Source organism: Talpa occidentalis, unplaced genomic scaffold, assembly GCF_014898055.3.
Source record: "Talpa occidentalis isolate TD23 unplaced genomic scaffold, MPIMG_talOcc4v2.1 talOcc4.5, whole genome shotgun sequence".
NCBI classification, from domain to species: domain Eukaryota; kingdom Metazoa; phylum Chordata; class Mammalia; order Eulipotyphla; family Talpidae; genus Talpa; species Talpa occidentalis.
This window is the reverse complement of record NW_023604861.1, coordinates 94,064,721-94,088,019: the sequence shown is the minus strand read 5'-3', so window position 1 is coordinate 94,088,019 and position 23,299 is coordinate 94,064,721. Positions and strand designations below refer to the sequence as shown.

Here is a 23,299-nt window from a genome sequence, read left to right as displayed (position 1 = left end):
TACATTTTACAGAACAAACCACTTCCCTCATCTACTCTACACAAGTAGAAATACCAGAACATGAATATCGATGTACAAGGACATCTACTGAAGCTCACATTCATTTGTTCAACAAATGTTTATTGCCCAACTACTATGTGCCAGACACTGTTCAAGACACTAGGAATACAGGAAACAAAAGCAAAACTCCCAGCTCCCATGAAGTTTTCCTTCCAGAAGGAGAAGATAATCAATAAACAAATGTATAGATATGAATACATATATGTGTGTTTGTCATATATAGATATGACATAACATGTGAGTTAGCAATGAGGACTATGGAGAAAAATAAATCAGGAATGGGAGACAGAGAGAGTGCTGGGGGAAGGAGGGTGAGGTTGCAGTTCAAAATAATTGGGGAAGGTCTCAAGAAGAAGGTGGCATTTGATCAGAAACCTGAAGAAGGTGCAGGAACCAGTCATGGAAATACGTGGGCGTGCAGCCTTCCAGGTGAGGGGAACAACCAATGCAAAGGTACAGAGGTAGGCTGGGTCTGGTGCATCAAAGAACCACAGAGAGGACAACCGTGCTGTACTCACAGGTCAGAGACAGGAAGTGCAGGCCTTGGAGGTCATTGTAAGGATCTGGCTTTACTCGGAGTGGATCTCTTCTTCTCTGGGGTGCAGACATGAATTTGGAGGTCACCTGTCATTTGGCAGGACACCAAGTGAAAGAGAAGAAAGAACAAAAATCTGAGGACTGAGCCTCGGGGTGTGCCAACTGACTAGGAGGCTGAGAAGCTGCAGCTAGAGAGATGGGAGGCAGTCCCAAGGGACAGAGCCCCACCTCCCGGAGAAGGCATGGCTGTGTCAGATGTGCCGACAGGTCAAGCCTGCTGAGGATCAGCCTTGGACTTAGCATTATGGACATCCTGAAGGAGATATGCCAGAAGAGCCAGCCGTAGGAAGGACTTCCATCACTGAGGGTGCATACATGCACAAGGCCCTGGGGAGGAAAGTGGAAAGAACCTTGGAGAGCAGGAGGAGCAGAGGGTAGCAGCTGACAGACCCAGAGGAGCAGTTGCAGCAGGCAGCTGGGTTTCTCTAGAGAACAATGGAGTACCCTGTGTCCTTGAGCTCCTGAGGTGAGCGCCTCTCACCCAGGGCCTGGAGGAAAGCGGATCTCTACTTTAATTAAGTCTCATCAACAACTAGTCAGTGTTTGCCAAGCTGCTGGGCAGGGCGTGGTCCAGGCTCTGCCTCTGAGGAAGCATCCAGGCCATGGGTCCAGGCCTGGCTACTTGGGAAAGTGCTCAGGCCTGGAAGAGGAAATGAGCCACTGACCGAGGGCTGACCAGAGGAAGGCCACAGCCCTGGGAGGGTCCCCAGGGCCTGGAGAGAAGACAGGCCAGCTGAGGCCAGTCCTGAGTGAGAAAAGCAGATGGAATAAAATGCCTCTTCCTTCCTGTTGTGGGTGATGCCTGGTGGGGCAAGGTGAATTTAGAGTAGAAACTAAACAAATTTTTAACTTTGCCTGGTGTTGAGTGATGTTTTCTAAAGAGGTAGAATTATATAGCTGGAAGAAGCTTTACTCAGCAGGGCATCCAACCTCAGAGAAACTGAGGCTCAGAAAGGGAATGATATACTGTGGGTCACACAGCCAGTGAGTAGCAGGGCTGAGGAGTAGTGCCAGGGCCCCTGACACCTGTGAGGACCTGGGTGCCTGGAAAATACTACTGTCCCCTGAGCTCATACAATGAGAAAACCAGGCTGGGGTTGGAGAGGTGGGGGGGCAAGAACCAGGAAGCATAAGAGGCAAAATGAGTGCTTACAGAGGAAGGAGACCAGAGAGAGGCCTGGCTCGGAGATGGGAGGTAGAGGAACTGAGAATAAGCCTGGCCCTGGTGAGACAAGGAGACAAAGTTCAGTGACAAGGCAGGTCTCAGGGAAATCAGGACCTGGGAGGGAGGTACAGATAGCCCCTAGGGGAACAAACACCCCCACCTTGTTCTGCAGTGAGGTGATTTCATTCTAATCCTCTGAACAGCTTCAGGCTAGAGAAGCGTGCTGTCACCCGGTTCCCTTCTCTGTGTGTACTGTCTGACTCCACTCCTGTTTCACTTCATACTGAGAACACTCATTTACTTAATACTTTTCTCCTTCATGTGACTGCTCGGCTCTGCAAGACAACCTGTGGCCCGAGTGGGATGGCAGAACCCTCTGGGCTCACCCCAAAGCCCCTCGCCAGGACAAAGAATCCTGAGGCCTGCTCCCAGCCAGGCTGACTGTGGTGTGCATCAAGGCCTGGGTGCTGAGCACTGCCGCACACTGGGGAGACATTGCCAGATCCTCTGCCTTCTCGGAGCACAGGGCGGAGCCAGGAGATGGATGGAGAAGCAAGTAGCAATGAGGCGGAAAGGGGGGTATTCGAGATGCCCAAGGTGCATGAAGTTTGGACAAAGGTTAAATGACCTTTCAGAGAGGACAGGGGTCTGGGGAATGGGGTCTGGGGAGATAACCTGTACCCAGATCAGGAGAATGAACACCATTTATTTGTATTTTGTCTAAAGATGTTCTTTTTTTCTTTTTCTTTTAAAATCTCTGGAAGGTCTGGGCTTCCCTGGTGGTGCCGGGGTAAAGTCTCAGCACCATGAAGCTATCACCAGCTTCTGCAGCACAGGTTCCATCCCTGGCCAGGAAGGTGACCCACATGGCACAGCAGACCTCTCCTGTCTCACCCGCTGCTGCCCTCAGCAGTGTATTTCAGTAGATCTGCCTGTTCTGCTCCCCACTCTATCTCTGGTGGATCCTCTCACACACCACCCACCTCTGGCCTGTACCCCAATTTTTGTGTGCATAAATAAATAAATATTAAAAAAAAAAATCTCTGGAAGGTCTTTGCTCCTCCTTCAAATAATTTTCTGACTCAAAAGATAATCCCTCAGGAGGAGAAATATGGACATTTCAGCAAGAATGGGGTTGAAATCTGAGCCCTGAACTCAGAGTGTAGGCAAGAGGAGGCAGTTTGGGGCCCAGGTCTGGAATGACAGTGAGGGGCCTCACAGGGCACAGGGCCACTGTCTGCTTCAGGGAGGTCACACGCGGAGTGGAATGTCGGGTGACGCTGGACCCCAGGCCTCCAGATTCTCAGAGGTGTCCACTCTCTCCTAGTCATGGAGGCTTGACTCAGGACATTCCCCCACTTGCCTTCCTTAGAACTTCTACCTAGGGGAGGGGAGAGCAATAAGAGAAGGCCCTTGGAAGGGGGCCAGAGCCCAAAGGGCCTGCTCCTCATCCCATTCTTGCCCAGCATCAGGCCTGCCTGCTACAAAGGGGAGGAAGGGGCAGTGGTTTAGAACAACCCGTTCAGGGTCCAAGAGGAGCAGGACAGGGCGCACCTGTGAGGCTGCCAAAAAGGGGCCGGGGCCTCTCAGGCAACTGCTCCCCTCTGACTTGGCTCTTGTCCAGTCCTGTCATCAAAGCCGGGGAAGGCAGCTCTGACAGATGTCACCAACACTGAGCTGTCAGTCATCCCAGCGGGTCCCCAGAGCACAGCAGGGCCACACAGCCTGTGAGGGTTAGAAGAGGAGGCTCTCCTTTACTTTTCCCCAGGGCTGGCCACCAACTGCCCTGCCAGGGCTCGTCCCCCACAGCTTCACCTCTCAGTCTCTGCCTTGTGTTTGGAAATTTAGCTGACCCAAGCTCTTCTGGTACTGTCTGGGACAACCTTGTGGATAAGAGAAACCTGAGTTACCTAAAATCTAAGTATCCTAGTGGTTCCATACTTCAGCAGTCCCCCAACTGTGTTGCAAGGAATCCCCCTTGGTGTCCCATGAAAGATGGGTTCATGCAATAAAGAATAAGTGCCCCATTCTACAGATGAATGGACAAATGAAATGTAGTGCAAACGCACAATCGAACCCTACACAGCCATACGCAGGAATGATGTTCTGATACTTGCCACACATGGACGGATCTTGAAAACATTGTGCTAAGTGAAATAAGCCCAACAGAGATGGACTCAAACGATAATCCCTCAGGAGGAGAAATATGGCCACTTCAGCAAGAAATAGTGTATGACTCCACTTATGTGAGACAGGCAAATTCATTGAGACAAATAGTAGAATAAAACTACCAGGGGCTGGAGGAGGGGGTGGGAGGGAGACGTTATTGTTTAATGGGTAGTTCTTGTTGGGTATGATAAAAAAAAAGTTTTGGGTGTTGATGATGATACACGTAAAAATGATTAAAATAATAAAAAAATAAAAATAATTATTATTATTATAATAAATTTTTTAAGGAATAAGTGCCCAAATAAGTTTGGGTAATTCCACAAATTATAACATTGGACTTCCTAGGCTGTCTCTCCCATCTGAAGAGGCACTAAAATCTTTGTCAAGCCCCTTGCTCTAATTTTTATTTGAACAATAAAGGTCAGCGAAATGATCCCAAAGTGTACCCAAAAACTTGCTTATTTTTTCTAATTTCTTCTCCAAAAATGGAATTTTGTTTCCTGGGACTTGGAAGCATTTTGAGTTCTTAAGAAAAAAAATCATGTGTGTGTTGCATGCATGTGTGTGCGTGCAAAAGGAAAATTCTCTAGAAACTTTTGTCTGTGGAGCTTAAAATGAAATCCCAGGATGAGCGCATGTAGTCTGTGGGCCAGATGGCCTTGAAGGTGGTTTGGGGTATGGGTTTGGCACAGAGCGAAGTTCAGGGATTTGCCTCCCTCTAGGGGGAGGGGGCAGACTGTCCTGTCCCCTAATCCAAGCTGTACTCCCTGTCCAAGTCCTTTGGACAAGCTTTAGCCACTGGAGAGGTTGGGGAGATGAATGTGACAGGTCCTGCCCTTGTTTGGTGTCTCCTCCCTGAAGTCAAACCTGGATACCTGCTTAGCTGAGAGTGGCTGAGCATCTGGACCAGTTGCTATATTTTCCCATGATCTTTTCACCGGGCACCGCATCTTATATTCTCTTTCAGACCTGGGGTCAGTGGTGATCTGAGTTCGGGTAGGGTGATGTTAGATTAAAGGAAAAAAACTGGACTCAAGCCCCAGCTGTGGGACAACTTTGGGTGAGTCACAGCCCAGAAATGTAGTGTCAGGGAGTGAAGTCAGAGGGGAAAATATTTATAACTGCTGGAAACATGACAAACCTGTCAGAAATACATGAAATCAGCTAAATGAATTGGGAAGAAAAGGGCAACGTCTTGTTTGGTTTTTTGAGGGGGGGTGTAAACATTAAAAAAAATCATTAAGAAAGAGAAAAGTAATTCCTCTATACACACTGGCTTCTGTGAGTAATGTTTTAGGGAAATTGAGGAAAGATGGCTGTGTTCCTTCACCTGAGGCAGAGTAAGACAAGGGGTCATCCATAGGAGGCCTTTGAGAGAGAAAAAGAATGAATATGGTAGACCCAAGAGATGAAAGCCATTGGGATGTAAGCCCCCCCAAAATCCTTAGAGGCCTGGAAGGATATTGGATTTCCCCTGAAGGTGGGTTGGAGATGGAGATCGTTTCCTTCACGTGTGTTCTGGAAAGACGAGTCCTTAGGATGGGAGAGCACCAAGTCCATTGCCATTCGGAGCAGCAGAGCTCTGCTCCCACATTCTGGGACAGAGAGGACAAGGAGGTGTGGAGGGGGCGGGGAATGGCACAGGGGGTGGGGGACCTGTTGGATTCAAGGTAGAAGAAAACTAGATTTTAATAAACTGTTTCCATGGCAACAAACACAAGGGTCCAGAAAAAGTCTTATTTGGGGGCCTCCCTGGTGGCGCAGCAGGTTAAGTCTCAGCACTATCAAGCTATCGCCAGCCACTGTGGCATGAGTTCAATCCCCCGCCAGGGAGGTGACCCACAAGAGGTGACCTCTCTTGTCTCGCCCACTGCTCCCCTCAGCAGTGTATTTCAGTGGATTTGCCTGTTCTGCTCCCCACTCTGTCTCTGGTGAATCTCTCAACCCCCCGCCCCTGCACCTCTGGCCTACACCGCAGCTCTTGCATGCATGCATAAATAAATCTTTAAAAAAATCTTATTTTGTGAGCAACCAGAGGAAAGGAAACTAGGACATGACTGAGAAAGAGGGGCTGATAACATCTCAGGGTGGGATTCATCCAGTGCCCCTAGACAGCCAAACTGATTTTCACAGACACTGGGGAGGCATTGGGGACACTGAGGAGATAGAACCATCTGTGACAGGTCTGATGAGCAGCTAAAAGCCTGGACTTTGGCTGGAGGTGATGGGCTCAGGGAGAAACTTGAGAAAAAAACTTTTTCAATCATAGAGGAGAATAGGTGAGTGGGAACAGATCAAAGACAGGAAGACTAGCCAGGAGATGGCCACACAGACTCCTAAGGAATAACCTCCTCCTGATCCATCCTTGGTCATATATCCCGGTCATGCCCCAGGAAGCTGACCTGAGGGTGTTCCCATCTGTGACTTCAGAAAGGCCAGGCTACCAGAGACCACATCTCTCAATTGATTAATAGTGACTGCCTGGAGCGCTGCCAGGAACTTAGGCAGCTTTAACCCTTGAGAAAAAGCGCCACCATTGATTGGTGATGTCTAAGGCAGGGCTATAAGAGGGGAGGTGCCAGCATTCATTTATTCATCTACAAACATTCAATGAATGTTTATTCAGCACCCAGTCCGCGCCAAGCCCTGTACACGAGCTAGGAAGTCACCCTCTTTGCAGGACCTCAGTTCTCAAAGGCTCGGTCACATGAAAAGCTAAAAGCCCCAAGTCCAGGCTCCACTCTACTCTGGACTGTCTCCTTTTGAGCCTTTGAGACCTTGGAAAAGGTCTGTGTCCTATTCTGTCAAGGTCTTGAACAAATTAGCTGTTTTGGTAGTTATTTGTGGAAGGAAGAAAACTAATGGGTGAATTACCATATTTTCCATTTTTTATTCATCCATTCAACAAAGAAACCAATATATACATTTCACAAGTCTTTTTGAGGATCTGGAGATGAATTAGACTCAATCTTTGCCCTCTAGGAATTCATAGCGCCATCCAGAGATTAGACATATGTCCAAATAGCTGTAAAACAAAGTTATTTATAAATCTACGTTCCTTGGGGTATGTGGCTTCAAGAAGGCAGACATAGCTTGTCTGGGTCCCAGGGGCAAAGGGAGACGCATGAGAAGGTGAAAACCTGTGGGACAACGAGTGAGGCCAGCTCTCCCCTCCTCCTGCCTTACCCTCACCCCACCCGGGCAGGGCCCCCTCCCTACCTCCTTGTCTTCTTAGAGCCTGGAAACAGAAATCAGCTGTGACAGTGGGTAGCAGCGAGAGTTCAGAGTGAGAATGGCAATATAAATCCACCTGAAGGAAACATTTGGACATGTCTGAGTCTTGCTCTGAAAAGGCCAGGCTGTTATCATCCAAGCAGCTGGCAACCACATAGTAGCTCAGGAACATGGAGCATGGTGGGTGAAGGCAGGCCCTGATCCAGCCCCCAAGCAGACAGACCAAGCATAGCACAGGCCTGGGTTTTCATGACTTGCTGCACCCATGTCTTTACCCTGGGGGACTCTGAAAACTCCAGCCCAGTCCCTACTCAAGGCTACACTGCCCAGCACCCAGTCCCAAGAACTGTCCATGCATTCTTGTTCCTCACTGGCTCCTGAGAAAGGGGAGATGGGTGAGGGAGGGGTCTAGAAAAGAAACAGGACATAGGACGAGGTCCTTGGTGAGATGGAGGGAGGGAAAGGAGGCTGGCCCAGGATGCAGTGGTGACCAAAGGCACAGGGAGAGTACAGTGCAGGGAGCAGGGATCCAATAGGGCCCTTGATCAACCTGTGAGCTCAGAAAGAGGCCCCAAGATTTGTGGAGCCCACTCCTCAGAACTTAAACATCTTTTCTGGGACTGTCGGCCGCAACCAGGACACAGTGCAGCAGGGTGTTCAGAGAGTCTCTTAAGACTTGCCTGTGAGATGGAAGATCTCTGACTCCAGCGCCATGCTTTGTGGTTTAGTCTGCGGGGACCAATATGTACATACTTGCACCTCCCATGCAGACATGCACACAAGCCCCCTAGGGGGCTTCCTGAGAAGGTCTCTTTGTCCTCTGTGACTGGTGGCTGATGAGCCATCAATGGCAATTGGGGCCAGGACCCAGAGCAAACAACAAAGCAAGGAGGGTGTCCCCCCCAAAAAACTATAGATGACTGACTACAGTCCCTCAGCTGGGAAATGGCCTCACAAGGCCCATGAGGGTGGCTCTTCAAGATTTCTGTCTGAAGCGTGACTGCTTCTACAGAACAGTTTGGAAGACTACCAATGAAATGTGAATCTCTCTGAAATGGATTTCCCTTACCTGGGAATGTATGCAAGTGTTTTTGGATGAGTGTGTGTGCACACTTGAAAGAGTGTGTGCAAATGGGGGGGCTTTGCACGTGCACACAAAATACAAGCTGATCTACTGGAGACAAATCTGGAAAAGAAAAGCATGGACTTTTAATGATGTGTGTATGTGTGTTTGTGTGTGTGTGTGTGTGACATATCTCACACAGACTGTACCCTATATCAGTGATTCTAAATCACTTTCTTGTCAGAGACATGAGTCAGTGGCTCTCAAACTTACTTGCACATTAGAAAGAACTAGGGAGCTTTTAAAAACCCCAATGCCCAGGGATTGGTCCGAAATACCAAACCAATACATCAGAATCTCCGGAGATGGGAATTTGGTGTTAATATTTTATATCAATATTTAATAATCCCCTTGGGTGATTCCAACATCCTGCCAGAATTGAGTATTTCTCCACATAGAAAGTCTACTTTTACTCTTCTGCACAGAAAACTTCTACTCATCCTTCAAGACCCATCTCACAAGGCCCCTTTCTAGGAAAGTCCTTCCTTACACCATCCAGAGTGCTAATGTTTCTTTTTTCCCCCAAGACTCTCAAAATGCTATTCATCTAACTGTGTCATAATTAATTTGCTTGTCTTTACAGACCCTTGAGCTCTGTGAAGGTGGGAACTACCCATCTTCTCTATTCCCAACACCTAGCTTAGTGTCTGATATGCAGGCAAAGCCCAACAGGTACTTCAGAATGCAAGGAAGTATGTAATGAAAGCCATGAACAAGAGAGGGCTGGGGAGTAGAGGTCATAGGTGGTTTCTGGGCAGTAAGTCATGTGTCTGGCCCATGGGCTGCAGGATGGGGGGACTCCCTCCACCCTTTAGTAACAGAAAGGGTCCTCTTGTGTTGTTTGTTGCTGGTTGGCCCACAGCTCCTGCTTCCCTAGGAAGTGTCATCAAGGTTACTCAGAGGCTCAGAGGGACAACTGGAGCTTTGACATGTGCTTGGAGTCCCAGGCGACTTCTGTCTCCTTCCTAATTGTCCCCATTCCAAGCCCACTTTCTCTGCCTGCTTCTAGAGCATTTTTGCCATGAGGCATGCTGAGACAGCTTCAGCCCCAGAACCAGGATCAGCCTACCACCTCAGTCCTTAGCAAAGGGCCATGCCTGGGAAATACTAGCATGAAGGAAGAGGTTCCCTACAGCCAATTTCACCACAGATATTCCTGCTCTAGCTCAGGAGCCTGAGAAGTAAATAAGAGAGGGCAACACCAGGCTAAACCAAGTTACAGACGTGCATCCTGCAATGGCTTAGACTTCTTCCCTCATCACCTCCCCTATCCCTGGGCAGCCCTAGGCCTCCCACACAGCCCTTCCTCACTGGCAGCCTCTTCCTAGTCCTTACCTTAATACCCTCTTCCCCATCCCCAATGAGTCTCCACTGTCTCTGTCTTAGATGAAGTGATGTGACAATACCACATGAAGACTTTGGGATGGGACTGGATTTAGGGGCCACAAAGGGGTAAAGAACTCAAGATTTGGAATGAGGTCATCCTGACTTGAAAGCTGGTTCTGTCATTGACTGGCCTGTCTCTTTGGGGCCTCATGTTTCCTCATTTGTAATCACTGGTATGGACTAAGTGAGGTATAGAACAGAGAAGGCTCTCCACGAGTTCCTGACCAGGCCTGCTGGTCACTAGTCTAGGCTGAGGCCATGGAGAGGGTTCCCCTTTCCCTTACACACACACACACACACACACACACACACACACACACACACACACTGCCCATTTCCTGAAGGCATTCCCAACTCTAAGCGGAGACCAACCTCTCTTCTCCCCTACAAGGCCCCCCCAGCTGACCGGCCAAAGCCCCGGTCACCCACAGAGTCCACTCAACACAAGTAAGTGCTTTCTTTACATGTTAGGGCTTTTACTTCAATTTGAAGCAGATGGTTGAGCACAGATGTGAACAGTTTTGGCCTTTTGAGCACAGGAAGAAGCAGGCCTTGGCTTTGAACCCCTCCCACACATTCTGGCCCATTCCCCTGAGCCCTTTCTCTCCTCTGCCCTCCTGTACAACGTGTAAAGGCCACTGACCTCCAAGCAGTGCCATCTTACCACCCTGCAGGAGGGCGGGCCACCAGTGGGGAAGGGCTGACTGGAACCAACCAGGGGAGCAAAGCCCCTTAGGTAGGCTGCCTTGGGGCGAGTCCCCATGGTGTGTAAGGGGTGGTCAATATTGCTTCTTTTCACTCCTTACACACTTTGCATGACTCTCCGGACCCAAGAAGGAGCCCGGGCCCAGGGAACATTGACAATCAGAGTCAGAGGATAGGCAGCCAGTGGGAGGAAGAGAAGGGGACTGGGCTTTCGTACTGTACTCCCTGTAGCACTCAGCCTCCCTCTCACAGACCTCAGGCGGCTTGTCTTGCACCCAGGCAGCACAGAGCCCAAGTGTAGAAAAAGAGTTCCGGCTCAGAGGATCAAGCGTTTCCGATGGTCACCAAATGTCCACTCCTTCCATGGTTTCTAGTAAAACTGTTGATTCAACTTTGGCTTGAGTTGGGACCCGGGCAGTAACAGGAGCGAAAGTCATAGAGTAATAGTGTGGCTTTTCGTTGTGGAGTTTTATCACCACATTTTGTTTAATGTCTCTGTCAAATCTTTGGCAATGAATTTCCACAGCTGGACGGTGAACCTCAGGCCCTGTGCAAGGGGAAGACTGAGCTCTCCCCTCCCAACCAGGCAGAGAGCAAAGTGCAAAGTCGCCGAGGAGTGGCTGGTGGCAGACAGGAGGATGAAAGGAAGGCAGCTGTGCTCCTGAGACCCTGAGAGTGGTGGTCTGAGCGTCTGTTGGCATCCTGGATAAGATGAGGCTGGACTTGACAAGCTCACCTGCTCCTTGGGCTTGACTGGGATGAGGGCCCACAGCAACGTCCTTGGTCTAGCCTATGGCTGGTCACTCCTGAAAGAAACAACCAACTATCAGAAGCAGCTCCTTCTCATCCTGACTTGTTTCCAGAAGACCACTTGTACCAGGTGCCAGCACCCCCGGCACTTCCTCTCATCCCTCACAGCTGCCTAGTAGAGACTCATCTGGCCCAGGCAGGGGACTGAATCTTGAGGGATATGAGGAGCAATGGAGCTGGCCGTTGGACCCAGGACTGGCTGTTTCCAAGCTTAATACCCACTGCCTTTCAGAGCTACTACTGATTTTGTTGGTTTGGGGGAATGGGTAGGGCTGTAGGGGACAGAGGAAGCTCAGGAACACCGGGTACTGATACCACAGTGACCCAGGTCACACTTCTGAGGCCTGGCTCCCGTCCCCCTGCACTGTTCAGACAAGAGCACTATGCCAGGAGCCAAGAGGCCAACTCTAGTCATAGCCCATCCACCCGCTGGCTGGGTAACCTGAGACAAATCACTTAACTTGTCTGGGCCTCAGAGTCCTCATCTATGAAATGACACAGCTGGAGCAGGTCAATCACTTTTAAATGTTCTTTTAACAGTAGAAATGAAGTGTGACCTCTGGAACCCTAACACTGCACAGATAATCATGGCTCTGGTCTATCCGGAGCAGTGGGGTACAGGTGGGGGCATATACAGAGGTGAACCCAGAGTCCTCCTGCATTCTCTCCAACATGGAGCCTGGGATACCTGGAGGTCCCAGGGTGCTAAGGGGCTAGACCACTGCTAGGCTGGACCATCTTTAAGTTCCTCAGAGTCTTGACCTTTGGAATCTTCACTCTGGCTGTTGAACTTGGTGTTGTTGCTAATGAGAAAAGCCACCAGAGGGTATGACTTGCTGTCAGGAAAGGACAGGAGTGAGAGAAAGGTCATGGAGCTGGGGGGGAGCATTCACTCTGGGGGGAGATCAGTTGGTGGGGAGGCTCTTTGAGGGGGACTAAGGGTAGCCCCCAATCAGTATAGCCCACTCCTAGGAAAGGTTCCAAACACTTCCCTTTTGATTCTTGCCATGACCCTAAACACACACTCAGTATTTGCTTCTGAAGCAAAATACCCATGAGGCACCTCCAACCTGCCAGGGACCTTTCTCCGGGCTTCACCTGAGGGAAGCAACCGCAGGCTCAGTGAGGAAGCGCTGCAGGTTGGCAGCACCAGGATCTGAATCCAGATCGGTGCTGTTTAGTCTACCACACAGAGGCGGCGGCAGCTGCTGCTGAAACGGAGGCTTGGGGAGCCAGGCTGGAGCCAAACCACGAGGCTGGAGGGCCAGCTAACCACAGGCCCTGGTGAGCCTCGTGGGCCTGGGGCGGCCTCACTGGCCGGCAGCCATGGTGCGAGCTTGGGGCAAGGCTGGAAGTGGGGACCAAGGAGGGCGAGGCACTGGGCCAGGAGGAGGCGTGTTCTCCAGCTAATAGAGGCTAGGAAGGGGGAAAAGGAAAAGTGAGAGGGAAGAGCATCTTGATGTGGTAAGACCCAGGCTCACATTCTCTGAGCCCGCGGTGCGAGACTGGCCCCAGCAGGAATCTGCTTTTTGTTACCAAGTCTGAGGAGGAGGATTAAGAAGCGGAAAGGAAGCCCATGGGGATGGCACTGGGTCTGTGGTCCATGGGTGATTTACAGCCCGCGTCATCCTGGCGCTGGCTGCCTGGGGGGGCCCTGCCGAGGACCCGGACTCCCGGAGTTCCTTTTTTGTTCAGTTTGCCTACAGCATGGAGGGAGGCCTGGAAGGCTGGGGTGGCTGGAGCTGTGCTGTGGCTACCTAGCAAAGGCGCCAGGACAGCCTGGGTCCAGCCTGTAGCCCTAGATAGCTTCTCAGACCCTGCAGAAGTCATGGCTACCACCCAGGAGCAAGGGAGGTCAAAGGCTTTTATGGTAAGGCCTGAGCTTCAATTCTTGACCCACCCTTACCCGGTGTCTACACTGGACCTGAGTTCCCACCACCGTCCTCAGCCCAGGAATTCCAGCGCAAACATCATTTGTCCAAGAAAGACTTATTTTATTTATTTATTTTAAAGATTTATTTATTTATTTATACAAGCACTGGGTACAGTCAGAAGCTCAGGAGGGTGAGAGAATTCACCAGAGCCAGAGTGGGGAGCAGAGCAGGCAGACGGACCAAGTACACTGCTGAGAGGAGCAGCGGGCAGCAGGAGAGGTCTGCGCGCCATGTGGGACCCCCACCCGGTGGCTGGGGATCGAACCGGCGCTGCAGAGGCTACAGGCAACTTCGCAACCCAGTGCTCAACCACTGTGCCACCGGGGAGGCCCAAGAAAGACTTATTTTAATTGGGGGGTGTTGGGAAGAACACTGGGAGGCCTTCCATGCCAGGACCTTCTCTGTAATTAATCAGCTGTGTGACCTTGGGAAGCTCACTTTCCTCTGAGCTTTAATTCTTCACAAGGGGGTTATACCTCACTTAACTCAAGAGTCCTCTGCAGAACACTAACAGGTGAGGCATATCCCGTAAGTTTGGCAAACACCACAGGCCTTGGCCTCATCTTGGAAAGTCGTTGCACAAGTAAATTTGTGTGGCTTTATTTACCCAGTGTTCTCCTAATGCCTTCAATAGCGTGGCTGCAACGGCCCACTCCTACCTTCTGGTAAAGGGAAACTTATTTAAGCACTTGAAACAGCATTTCACAGAAGCCAAGGGGAAAGTCTCAGGAAATGCAGCAAAGGGTTTACAAACCTAGTAGGAGCAACCTGTGGCCCTTCCTCAAGGTGCCTGCCTAAAACAGCACTCGGTCACTTCCAAATACCTGCTTCTTTCCTGCCTGCCTATCAACCCGGCCAATCTCAGCATCCCAACCCCAAATCCCAGCACAGCCAGACAAATAGGCCAGCCTGTCAGATTTCTTCCTTAGACCAATAAGCTGTAGCTGATAGGAGACAAACTGGGGAGGCCATCCCTTCTGTGGTGTGTGTGTGCATGTGTCTGCACACACAAAATTGCAAATATTGGGGAGAAGGCCAGCAAGTCCTCTCCACTGTGACACCACATCACACCCCTTCTCCGTTATTTCACCTTTTAAATTTATTTAGCCTGTAATGTTCACTTCACCTACCTAGCTGTTTTCCATTATTTTCAAATTATACATTTTCTATATTTCAGCAACTGGGTACAGTCTTCTACATGTAGAAAAAGACAACCGATGGGATTGAAATCCTGATATTTTTATTTAATTGATTTGTCTTAAGAAGAGCAGTCAGATTTCAACTATTATTTTAAAACTAAAATCAGAAAGGTAGCAGGGTGGGCACTTTGAGGCACTATTTCACCTTTCACTTTTAAATACACTAAAATATATAGGCTAGAAAGGGATTTCAAGTTCTGTTCTGAATGGTAAACACTGGGGTTTATCTTGGCCCTAAAGTCAGTGGATTGTGGGCCCCTAGGTAGGCTGGTTCACCACTCCAAGTCTCAGTCTCCTGATCTTTAATATGTGCACGGTACCAGTATCCACGATCTAGGTCCATTACAAAGAATGAATAAGACATGGAACCACCCTCACCCCCACCCCACAGGGCCTGGTGTATAGTGGGAGCACCTGAAGATGCTGGCTCACATGCTGACCCCAAAAGGCTAGGTCTAGGGCCTCCCTGGTGGGGTAGGTGTTAAATCTCAGTGCTATCAAGCTATCGGCAGCGCTGCGGCCTGAGTTCGATCCCCAGCCAAGGAGCTAACCCACATGGTGCAGCTGACCTCTCCTGTCTCACCTACTGCTCCCCTCAGCAGTATATTTCAGTGGATCTGCCTATTCTGCTCCCCACTCTGTCTCTGGTGGATCCTCTTACCCCCCACACCCCTGGCTTACACCCCGGTCTTGTATGCACAAATAAATAAAAACAAATCTTTAAAAAAATGAAAAGTTGGGTCTAATTGGTGCCTGAAAACAAAATGTCATCATAGGATGAAAAGTTTCCAAGTAAATAACCAGAAATAGTCACGCTGAACCAAGTATTATATAGACTAATTTGCTTACAATTATTTAAAAAAAATAAACAGTTTTATAAATTACATGTCATGTTCATCATTTGACAAATAGAAACCAAAGTAAAGTAGAACCATATGCTGGAATAGTATTCAGCCATGAAAATGAATGAAATACTGACACATGCTATACCATGGATGACCCTTAGAAACACCATGCTAGTGAAAGCAGCCAGTCACAAAGGACCACATATGATATGATCACATCCACATGAACTGTCCACGATAGATTAGTAGTGGCCTAGGGCTGGGGGGAAGCTCTGGACTAAGAGAAGGAAGTGATAGCCAAAGGGTACAGGGTTTCTTCTTGGGCTGATGAAAATATTCTAAAATTGACTGTGGTGATGATTGCATATATCTGTGCAAACTAAAGAATACTGCACTTTAAATGGGTAAGCTCTAATATCAATAAGGTTGTCAATTTTTTTAATTGCATAGGTAGTATATATTAATTATAGAAAAATTAAAAAAATATAGAAGAGTGTATAAAAGAAAAAAAATGCAATCCCCTCAGCTCCCCACAGGTTGAAAATCACTGACATCACTGGGTGACTACTGTTTCACATACTTCTCCTTCGCCTGAGCATACCTAGACAGTTTATGGAAGTGGAATTATGCTGTGCAAGCCACACAGTAAGCTAGAGTTTGTATTTTAACATTTCAGCCCATACATCTTTACATCTTTGCATTTAGCAGATCTGTCTTCACATCTTCTCCAAGGGCCAGGCTCTGTTGAGGTTATTCTGGGCACAAGCACAGGCCTAGGCTTCCGGCCTCCAAACTTCCCAGGGAACTGGAAGCAGGTACAGACCAGCCCACCCCAGCGCCTCCCACCCGCCGGGCCTGGGCGCCATGGGTGACAGGCAGGAAATTTATGAGCAGTTGGAGTTGGCTGCTATTTGCCGAGGGCGGGAACATGGTGTGAAGCAAGGATCACACTGTGTCCGGACGGGGAGGGCCCTCAGAGGTCCCATGGGTGTGAGAGTTGCAAAGCTGTGGTCAGAACCCCCTGTGCACCAGGAAAATCTGCCTGGGGACCCTGAATTGAGAGAAAAAATGATTTACTCAAGAAAGATATAAGTTATAACTGGGAGCCAGCTCTGTGACAGGTTCAAGTCCTGCCCTGGGACAGCTTATAGCCTCACTCCAGGGAATAGCGGGAAAACACTGTTGCTGGTACATGCTGTTAGCACACCCCTCTGCAAGGCTACTCACCACAGGAGTGACTGCGTTTGCCACGGGAGCCTCCCTGGTGTGCAGACAGCTGCCCATGCCGCTAAGAGGACGCAGGCCCTGCTCTGCAGGCCACAGCTCCCCAGGTCAGTGTGAGGTGGGTCAGTCAGGCCAAACCCCTCATTTACTGAGGCCTGTGGATGTGTTCAAACCTCAGCCAGTCAATGACACACAGACCTTTCCCATCCTAACATCCATCACATCAGACAATGTTGAGTGTAAGAGCAGGGAACCCTGGGGTCCCCCTCTGTGCTAAGATAGGGAGCTAAGACCCAGGTATCCTGGGCAAGTATAAAGTGAGCCTCTCCACGTACCTCACACTGTCCTACAGCTTTATTTGGGGTTACTCCACGCACTGGAATGTAGCTCCAGGAGGGTGGGGGGCTGTTGGTCATGTCCCTGCTCTCTCCTCTCCAGGAGAATGAGGGCAAGTAAAGTCCAGCCTCTTAACCTACCAGCCCCCACCCTCTCCTGCAAACTGGGAAATGTGTTTCTCCTCTGCACTTCAGAAGCACTTTGTCCTCATTCCCAACTTCTGTGCCATGAACTACTGTTGGTGCAATTGCCATCATCCCTCACTCTCCCCCTCCCCAGTTCCTGAAGGAAGGGCCCATGCTGTCTTCCACCCCTGTCGGCCCAGGCCTAGGGACAGCAGCCAGCACAGCAGTGCTCAGTTCACCCCCATCAAGAGTGGCCTGGAGGCAGGCACAGCACCACACTCTTGCGTGGGCTGCATTACACAATCTCTAGGAGACAGCTATTGCAGCTTCCATTTTGCAGAGGTGGAAATGGAGGCCTGGATGCAGCAGAGCAAAGCAGACCCCTGAACCCCTGGAGAATTCGGTTTCTTTGCTGGCAAACTGGATTGGCAGGTCAAGCCATCCACCCACCTGCCACCTTCCTCGGTTCTAATGCAATCTCAACCTTCATCCTTTGGAGCCTAAGGGAAGGTGGCTGGCAGTGAGAAGCCTGACCCTCCCAGAGCCAGGGCCAGAGCTCAGAAATAGCCCACTGGGCCTGCAGGGGACAGCCAGGGAGACCTGAGACCCCCACCTCCTTGGGCTACAGGCCACTCCCTCCGGCTGCCAATCTCTATTTTCTCTCCATGTTCTGCCTATGCATCTCCGTGCCAATTCTCTCTTGGCCTCTCCTCTATTTATCTCTCACATCCGTCAGCCTATCTGTCTTTCTTGGCCCCTACTCCACCCACCCACAGTACAGGGCACTGTGAGGGTCGAGCTGGCCCGGTTGAGGCCTGCGGCCCAGCTGCTGCAGCTTCCCATCTGCTCCCCATCCTGTGATGTTGTCCAGCCAATTCCACTTGGCTACATGCTGCTCATCCAGAACCCAGAAGCTGAAGGAGCCCATGACCTTGCCCCAAAGCCAGAGGCTGAGAGGAGCAGACAGCTGAGCAGACAGGTGGCCCAGGCAGGTGAGGTAGGCCCTGCTTCCTCACAGCTTCCCCGTGGCTCTGACTTGTGACCCTCACAAAACACCCCCACACACTACATACATACACAAGCTGCCTCCTCAGCTGGGAATTGCTCCCCTACCTTTCTTTTGCAACTCTTGGTGCCTCCCTCCCCAACAAATTCTTACCTCAATGTGACAGTGGGAGTGATGGAGCACCAACCACACAAGCCACTTCACGGCCACCGCGTTGGCCAGCAAGCCCTTGCAAAGACTATAGCATGTCCTTGGGGAGCCCCGGGAAGGAGTCTAGCTGTGACCATTTCAGGACCAGTTGGGACAGCAATAGGGTGGCTGAGAGAGGACATGAGGGCTCTGGGCAGCCCAAATAATCAAACAATTTCCATAAAAACAGTGTGCAAATGCAGTTTTGAGATGAGAAAACACCTCCACTACCCCTTCCCATTGTCCCTAAGCCCCTTGTAGGTAGTTTCTAGAGCCAAAGTGAGATCCAGGCAGGGACCACGCATCTCTCGTGAGGGCTCTTTCCTTACACTCTTCAGTGATACAGCTTCCAGCTGCATTAGAGAGAGGCCAAGACTGGTGAGAAAAATTATTCTTTCACCCACATGCACGCACATACTCCCACAACACACACGTGGCACATGTACATCCACTGTCAGGCAGTGAAGCACAGCAGGTAACTGTGCCAGTTATGGCATCAGATGGCTGGTCCAGTTGAAACTTGACTTCCCCATTCTACCAGCTGTGTGATTTGAGCAAGTTACTTAACCTCTCTGTGCCATAGCTTCTTCACCAATAAAAAAGAGTAACGGTAATCCACCACATGAGGTTATATGGATGACTAAACAACACAATGGCTGCAAAGCCAAGCACTGGACTTCAAGGAGTCACACATCACAGTGTGCACACATGTGTGGTGTGTGTGTCCCCCATGTGGTTCCGTGAGATAGGCACTGTAGCCCACTCAAATGGCTGGAGCCCTACTCCGTGCTGGCACAGAACAGCTACCCAACAGATACTGTGGAAGACAAGTGTAAAAACACCTCATTTTCTCATACTTCCATTCTCCCATTCATTCCCCAAATATTTGCTGAATGTTGAGACCATGCCAGGCTCCACTCGAAGCACTGGGGACCCAGCAGTTTGCAAAACAGATCAGGACTCCCACCCCCCTCCCTGCTCGGATACCAGCCCCTGAGCAAATTCCCTAGAGAAAGGAAGCCTGGTGTTTTCTGTGCCAAAACAACTTGGACAAGCCACTTCCCAATAACTGATGCACTTCCCTGCATTCTCATGCATTCTCAGTCAGTTAGTGGATGTAGTTTAGCTTCCTCTTACCAACTCAAGGTCAAACTCAGAAACACCAGTCTAAAGAAGACTCCCAAAGTCCTTTGCACTGACGATGGCCCCAAGCCCCCTTGGCTTTTCTGAGGCCCTGGCATTGCTTTTTTTTTTTTTTTTTTTTCGCTTTTCTGTTTCTCCCACGACTAGGTCACTGGCTGGGGTGCTGAGTCTGCCACCTGCTCCAGGAACTGGCCTCCTGCTTGTTGTTTCTGTGCTGCTGCTCTGACCTGAGACACCAGGGAGTGGAGCTTGTAAGAAGTGCACAGGCCAAGGGCAGAGGCTCCAAAGAAGGTCCCAGCAAGATCTCCTATGAGCTTTCATGTGGCCTTTGTGTCCTGTAGCTTTGCACTCCCAGGCACAGGGATTTTGTCTATTTTGTTCTTCAAAGTGCCCCAGCACCTAGAACAATGCCTAGCACATCAAAAGTACATAAAACTACTTTTCCTTAAATAAACATGCAGGGCCTTTGGTATTTTCTTCATCATTTTTGCTCGTGTAACAAGATACTGAACAAGAATCACTGTGTGTATCTGTGGAGGGGTGAGTGAGCCAAAGTGGGTCAATCTTCAGAAACAGCCATGCTGGCTGCCCACCCACGTCTTCTGTGTATATGGGGGTGGTGGGGAGGAGCACCATCCTGGAGGGGGGTGATTCTCAGCAGACTGTGTCTCTGGCCTGCAGGATCTAGGTAGATTCACTGGGGCCACCCTCATGTGCCCAGTCGCCTGTGCCAGCCCTGCCTGCTACACAGGGACTATCTCTATGGGTTCTGAGCCCAGTGGGAGAGGGACCTGTTCTGAAAGAACTGAAGACTCCAGCTGTCTCCCAGGGAGCAGCCCTTTCCACCTGGACAGGACTTGGCCTACTATGGGGGAGGCCTTCCATCTGATCCTGACAGACGCACACACACGCACACACACACACACACACACACACACACACACACACACACGACAGCACAGGGAAAGACCCAGTGTCCTCCGCATGGAAGTGGAATTAGGTGCTGGGTGAGCAGCCCTGGCTGATGCCCATTCTCTGAGTCATGGGTGAGGCGGGGATGCTCTCGGGTTTCCCTGCCCACTTTCCTGATGGACAGGCAGTGTCCTCCAGGAACCCCCTCTGATGGTGCTTCCAAGTGACAAATCATTTCATGGCCCTCGTTCCCTTGAACTCTCCTCACCCACAGACATATTTATCCTTCTTTTAGGAGAAAAGCAAAGTTTGGAGTAGGCAAGCTCTAAAGTTACACAGCTTTCATGAGTGGCTGGGCTGAGACTCAGCCCTGGGCCCTGCGCAGGCACCCCCTGCAACTCACACCCTCACTCAGGAGAGCAGAGGGTGGTGATGGTCTAGATTCAGGAACACGTGTTTCAAGGGGGTGGGCCGGCCTGTCCATGGTACCGCCTTGCACAAAAGTACAACCTTGGGTGACTTCTCCTCTGTGGGGGCCAGCCTCTTCATCGAGATACACAGTAATGTGGGCCTCAGAGGGTACTGTAGGATTCAAGAGAGTAACAAGCATGAGAGAGTGCAAACAGGGCAAGGTCACCAGTGGCCTGGGCTACTCACCTAGGCTCTCTGAATCTCAGTGCCATCTACTGAAAATGGCAGTATTGGCACTCACTTTGGGAGTTTTCAGAGGGAAGTGGCAAACTCATGGTACAGAGGTTAAGGTTATGAGGTTGGTTAGCCGTACTGGAAAGGAAACCACCCTGCCACAAATCAGGGTCAGTCCTCCAGAGATAAACCTCATGGCTACTCACCCTATTGTCCTCCCAGCTGAGACTCTGATGTCTGTCTTGGTTTCAGTGGAGCACCCCTTCTTTCAGGGCAGGTAGGGGTTGTCTGGGTAGGACTGACTGAACTGATGAGTCAAAATGCTCTTCCCAGCAAGGCTCTTGCTCTGTCTTTGGATGCAACGAGAGGATGAAATACTCTGTGCTATGGCAGCCATTGTGCAGCCATGAGGTAAAGATCAAAAGAAATATGGATCCTCAACATTACTAAAGCCTTAGAACCCAAGAGCCGCTTCCTGCTGCTTTCCTAACTGCGAAGCAAGAGCCCCTGCTGGTTTAAGCTGCTGCTTGAGGGGTCTCTGCGATCTGAAATGCAAAGCTTCCCTCAGAGATTTCAAAGAACAAGGGTGCAAGCGAGATATTTCCTTAGCTGTGTCCTTAAGTTCCTAATTCATGCTAATATTCAGCCCCAGCTACATGCATTTTAGCTGACAGAATGTCATTATTTAGTGTGTCATTATTTGGGGGCTATTATGTGACAGAAGCTGGGACACAGAAGTGAAAGGACTCACAGCCTAGCTAGAAAGGCAGGCACAGAACAAACGCTGTTTAACATAATGTAATGTGGTAGAGGGGTCATACCACGGCATGATATATCATGTAATAAATCACCTAAAAATATAATACAATGTAATGACAAAGAACGAGCTGTAGTATATCATATCATGGAGTATCACATAATGTGGCATTTTATATCATTGCTTCATAGTCCGTCATAGGATGCTTTCCTGGCTTTGATCACACGCACTCCAACGATTAGGGCAGGGAGGCAGCTGAGCTATGGGTCCTGAGGAGGAGGCTGGGGTAGGGGTCAGGGAGGGCTTCCAGGAGGAGCTGAGCCTTCCAGAATAAGCTGGAGTTAGCCAGACAGACAGGGGAGAAGGGCATTTCAGGCAGAAGGGACACGATGAGCACAGAGGTCAAAAATAGCCCCTCTGGGCGAGGAGTTCCGTGTTGCTGGGGTGTAAATTAGGACACAGGGAGTGACAGCCTGGAGCCAGGTCACCTGTGGGGGAGGGTCCGGTGTCCTATCAGGGAGTCTGGCCTCTACCCTTGGCCTGTGAGAGTCTCTCAGCGTTCTGAGCAAGAGAGCAAAATGGTCAGAACTGGCTTTTGGCAGAGCTGCTGGGAGGGACTCAGATGGAGACAGACCTGGGCCAGCTCCCAGGTGGCTGTGAATTCTGGGCAGAAAATAGGAATCACAAAATATTTATTCTGGGAGCTCAAGGGCAGGAGGGGAGCCAGAGCCTGCCAGGACCCTTCTGTTCCAGGTCTTCCCTGCACTGAGTGCAGGGGCTCAAGGCTGGGCTGTGGGAAGGGCAGGCCTGGTCACTGCAGTGGAGGGCAGCCCTGTCCTCCCATCTCCCCGCCGTCCCCCCCCCCCCCCACTTATCCTCTGAAAGCCTCAGGATGGGAAAGCAATTTCTGGTCACTGGGTCAACTCCATATCATCACCAGTGGCCTGGGGTCACTGGCTGCTCCTCCTCCAGGCCTTTCTCACCTCTGGCCCTACAAACACCTACTAATCAGACAGGGAGCATGGGAGGGAGGGTGGAGTTCACAGAACAATTTCACACCCTTTATGTCATTGATCCTGGCTAGATCTGAGAGTCAGGTTGGGTAACTCCCAGGTAGAACATCTGAGCAAGGCCAGCAATCCCACACCCCAGGACAGAGCTGAGACTAGCTGGATTCCAGACCCAGACACCTGTCCAGCAGGGCCGCAGCAGGGAGGGAGTAGATCTCATCAGTCTGCGGTGAGCCCTTAGCCGGTGAGATTAATGGCCCTGAAATTGCCATAAACATAAATATTTGGTCCTGTTGGAGCTGCCATCTCTGCAATAGAAACTAGAAGGAGAGGGGAGACGAGAGCAAGAGGGAAATGAATAAAGTGTAGATGAGATGCACAAATACCCTCTAAAGCCCAGAATCCTCAGCTTGTAGAAAGCTGGCCACCCACCACTGCGTGGATGCCAGGCTTCTTCCACTGCTGGGTAAGGGGCTGCCGGAACTGCTGGGCCTGATGAGACAGTGGGGGGAAAGTTCAGCAGCATTCTACTTTAGGGGGAGTGTGGGGGCAGGTAGTAAAAAAGGAAAGGGAAGACCTCCAAGACTCCCTGCCCCTGAAACGTAACCCCCAACACCTCACCACCATCCCTCTCCCTGCATCCACCTGGGAGGCCTGGACTCTTAGCTCCTCCTCAAGAATCCAGGGGCTAAGAGGAAGGTGACTAGGCTTTGCCCTCTCCCTCC

The 23,299-nt window shown here is 50.3% G+C and overlaps 1 protein-coding gene across 1 annotated transcript in view; it reads right to left on the bottom strand.

Annotated features, from left to right (window-relative positions):
• Positions 1-6,625: 6,625 nt before the first annotated feature.
• Positions 6,626-23,299, bottom strand: part of ATOH8 (atonal bHLH transcription factor 8) — a 31,982-nt gene continuing 15,308 nt past the window's right edge. Inside the window, exons 3-4 of the mRNA XM_037527758.2 lie at positions 7,211-11,245; positions 6,626-7,016 (exon numbers count right to left, since the gene is read on the bottom strand). Of these exons, the coding sequence (XP_037383655.1) occupies positions 11,240-11,245 (6 nt within the window). The 3' untranslated portion in view covers positions 6,626-7,016; positions 7,211-11,239. The remainder of the gene's footprint in view (positions 7,017-7,210; positions 11,246-23,299) is intronic.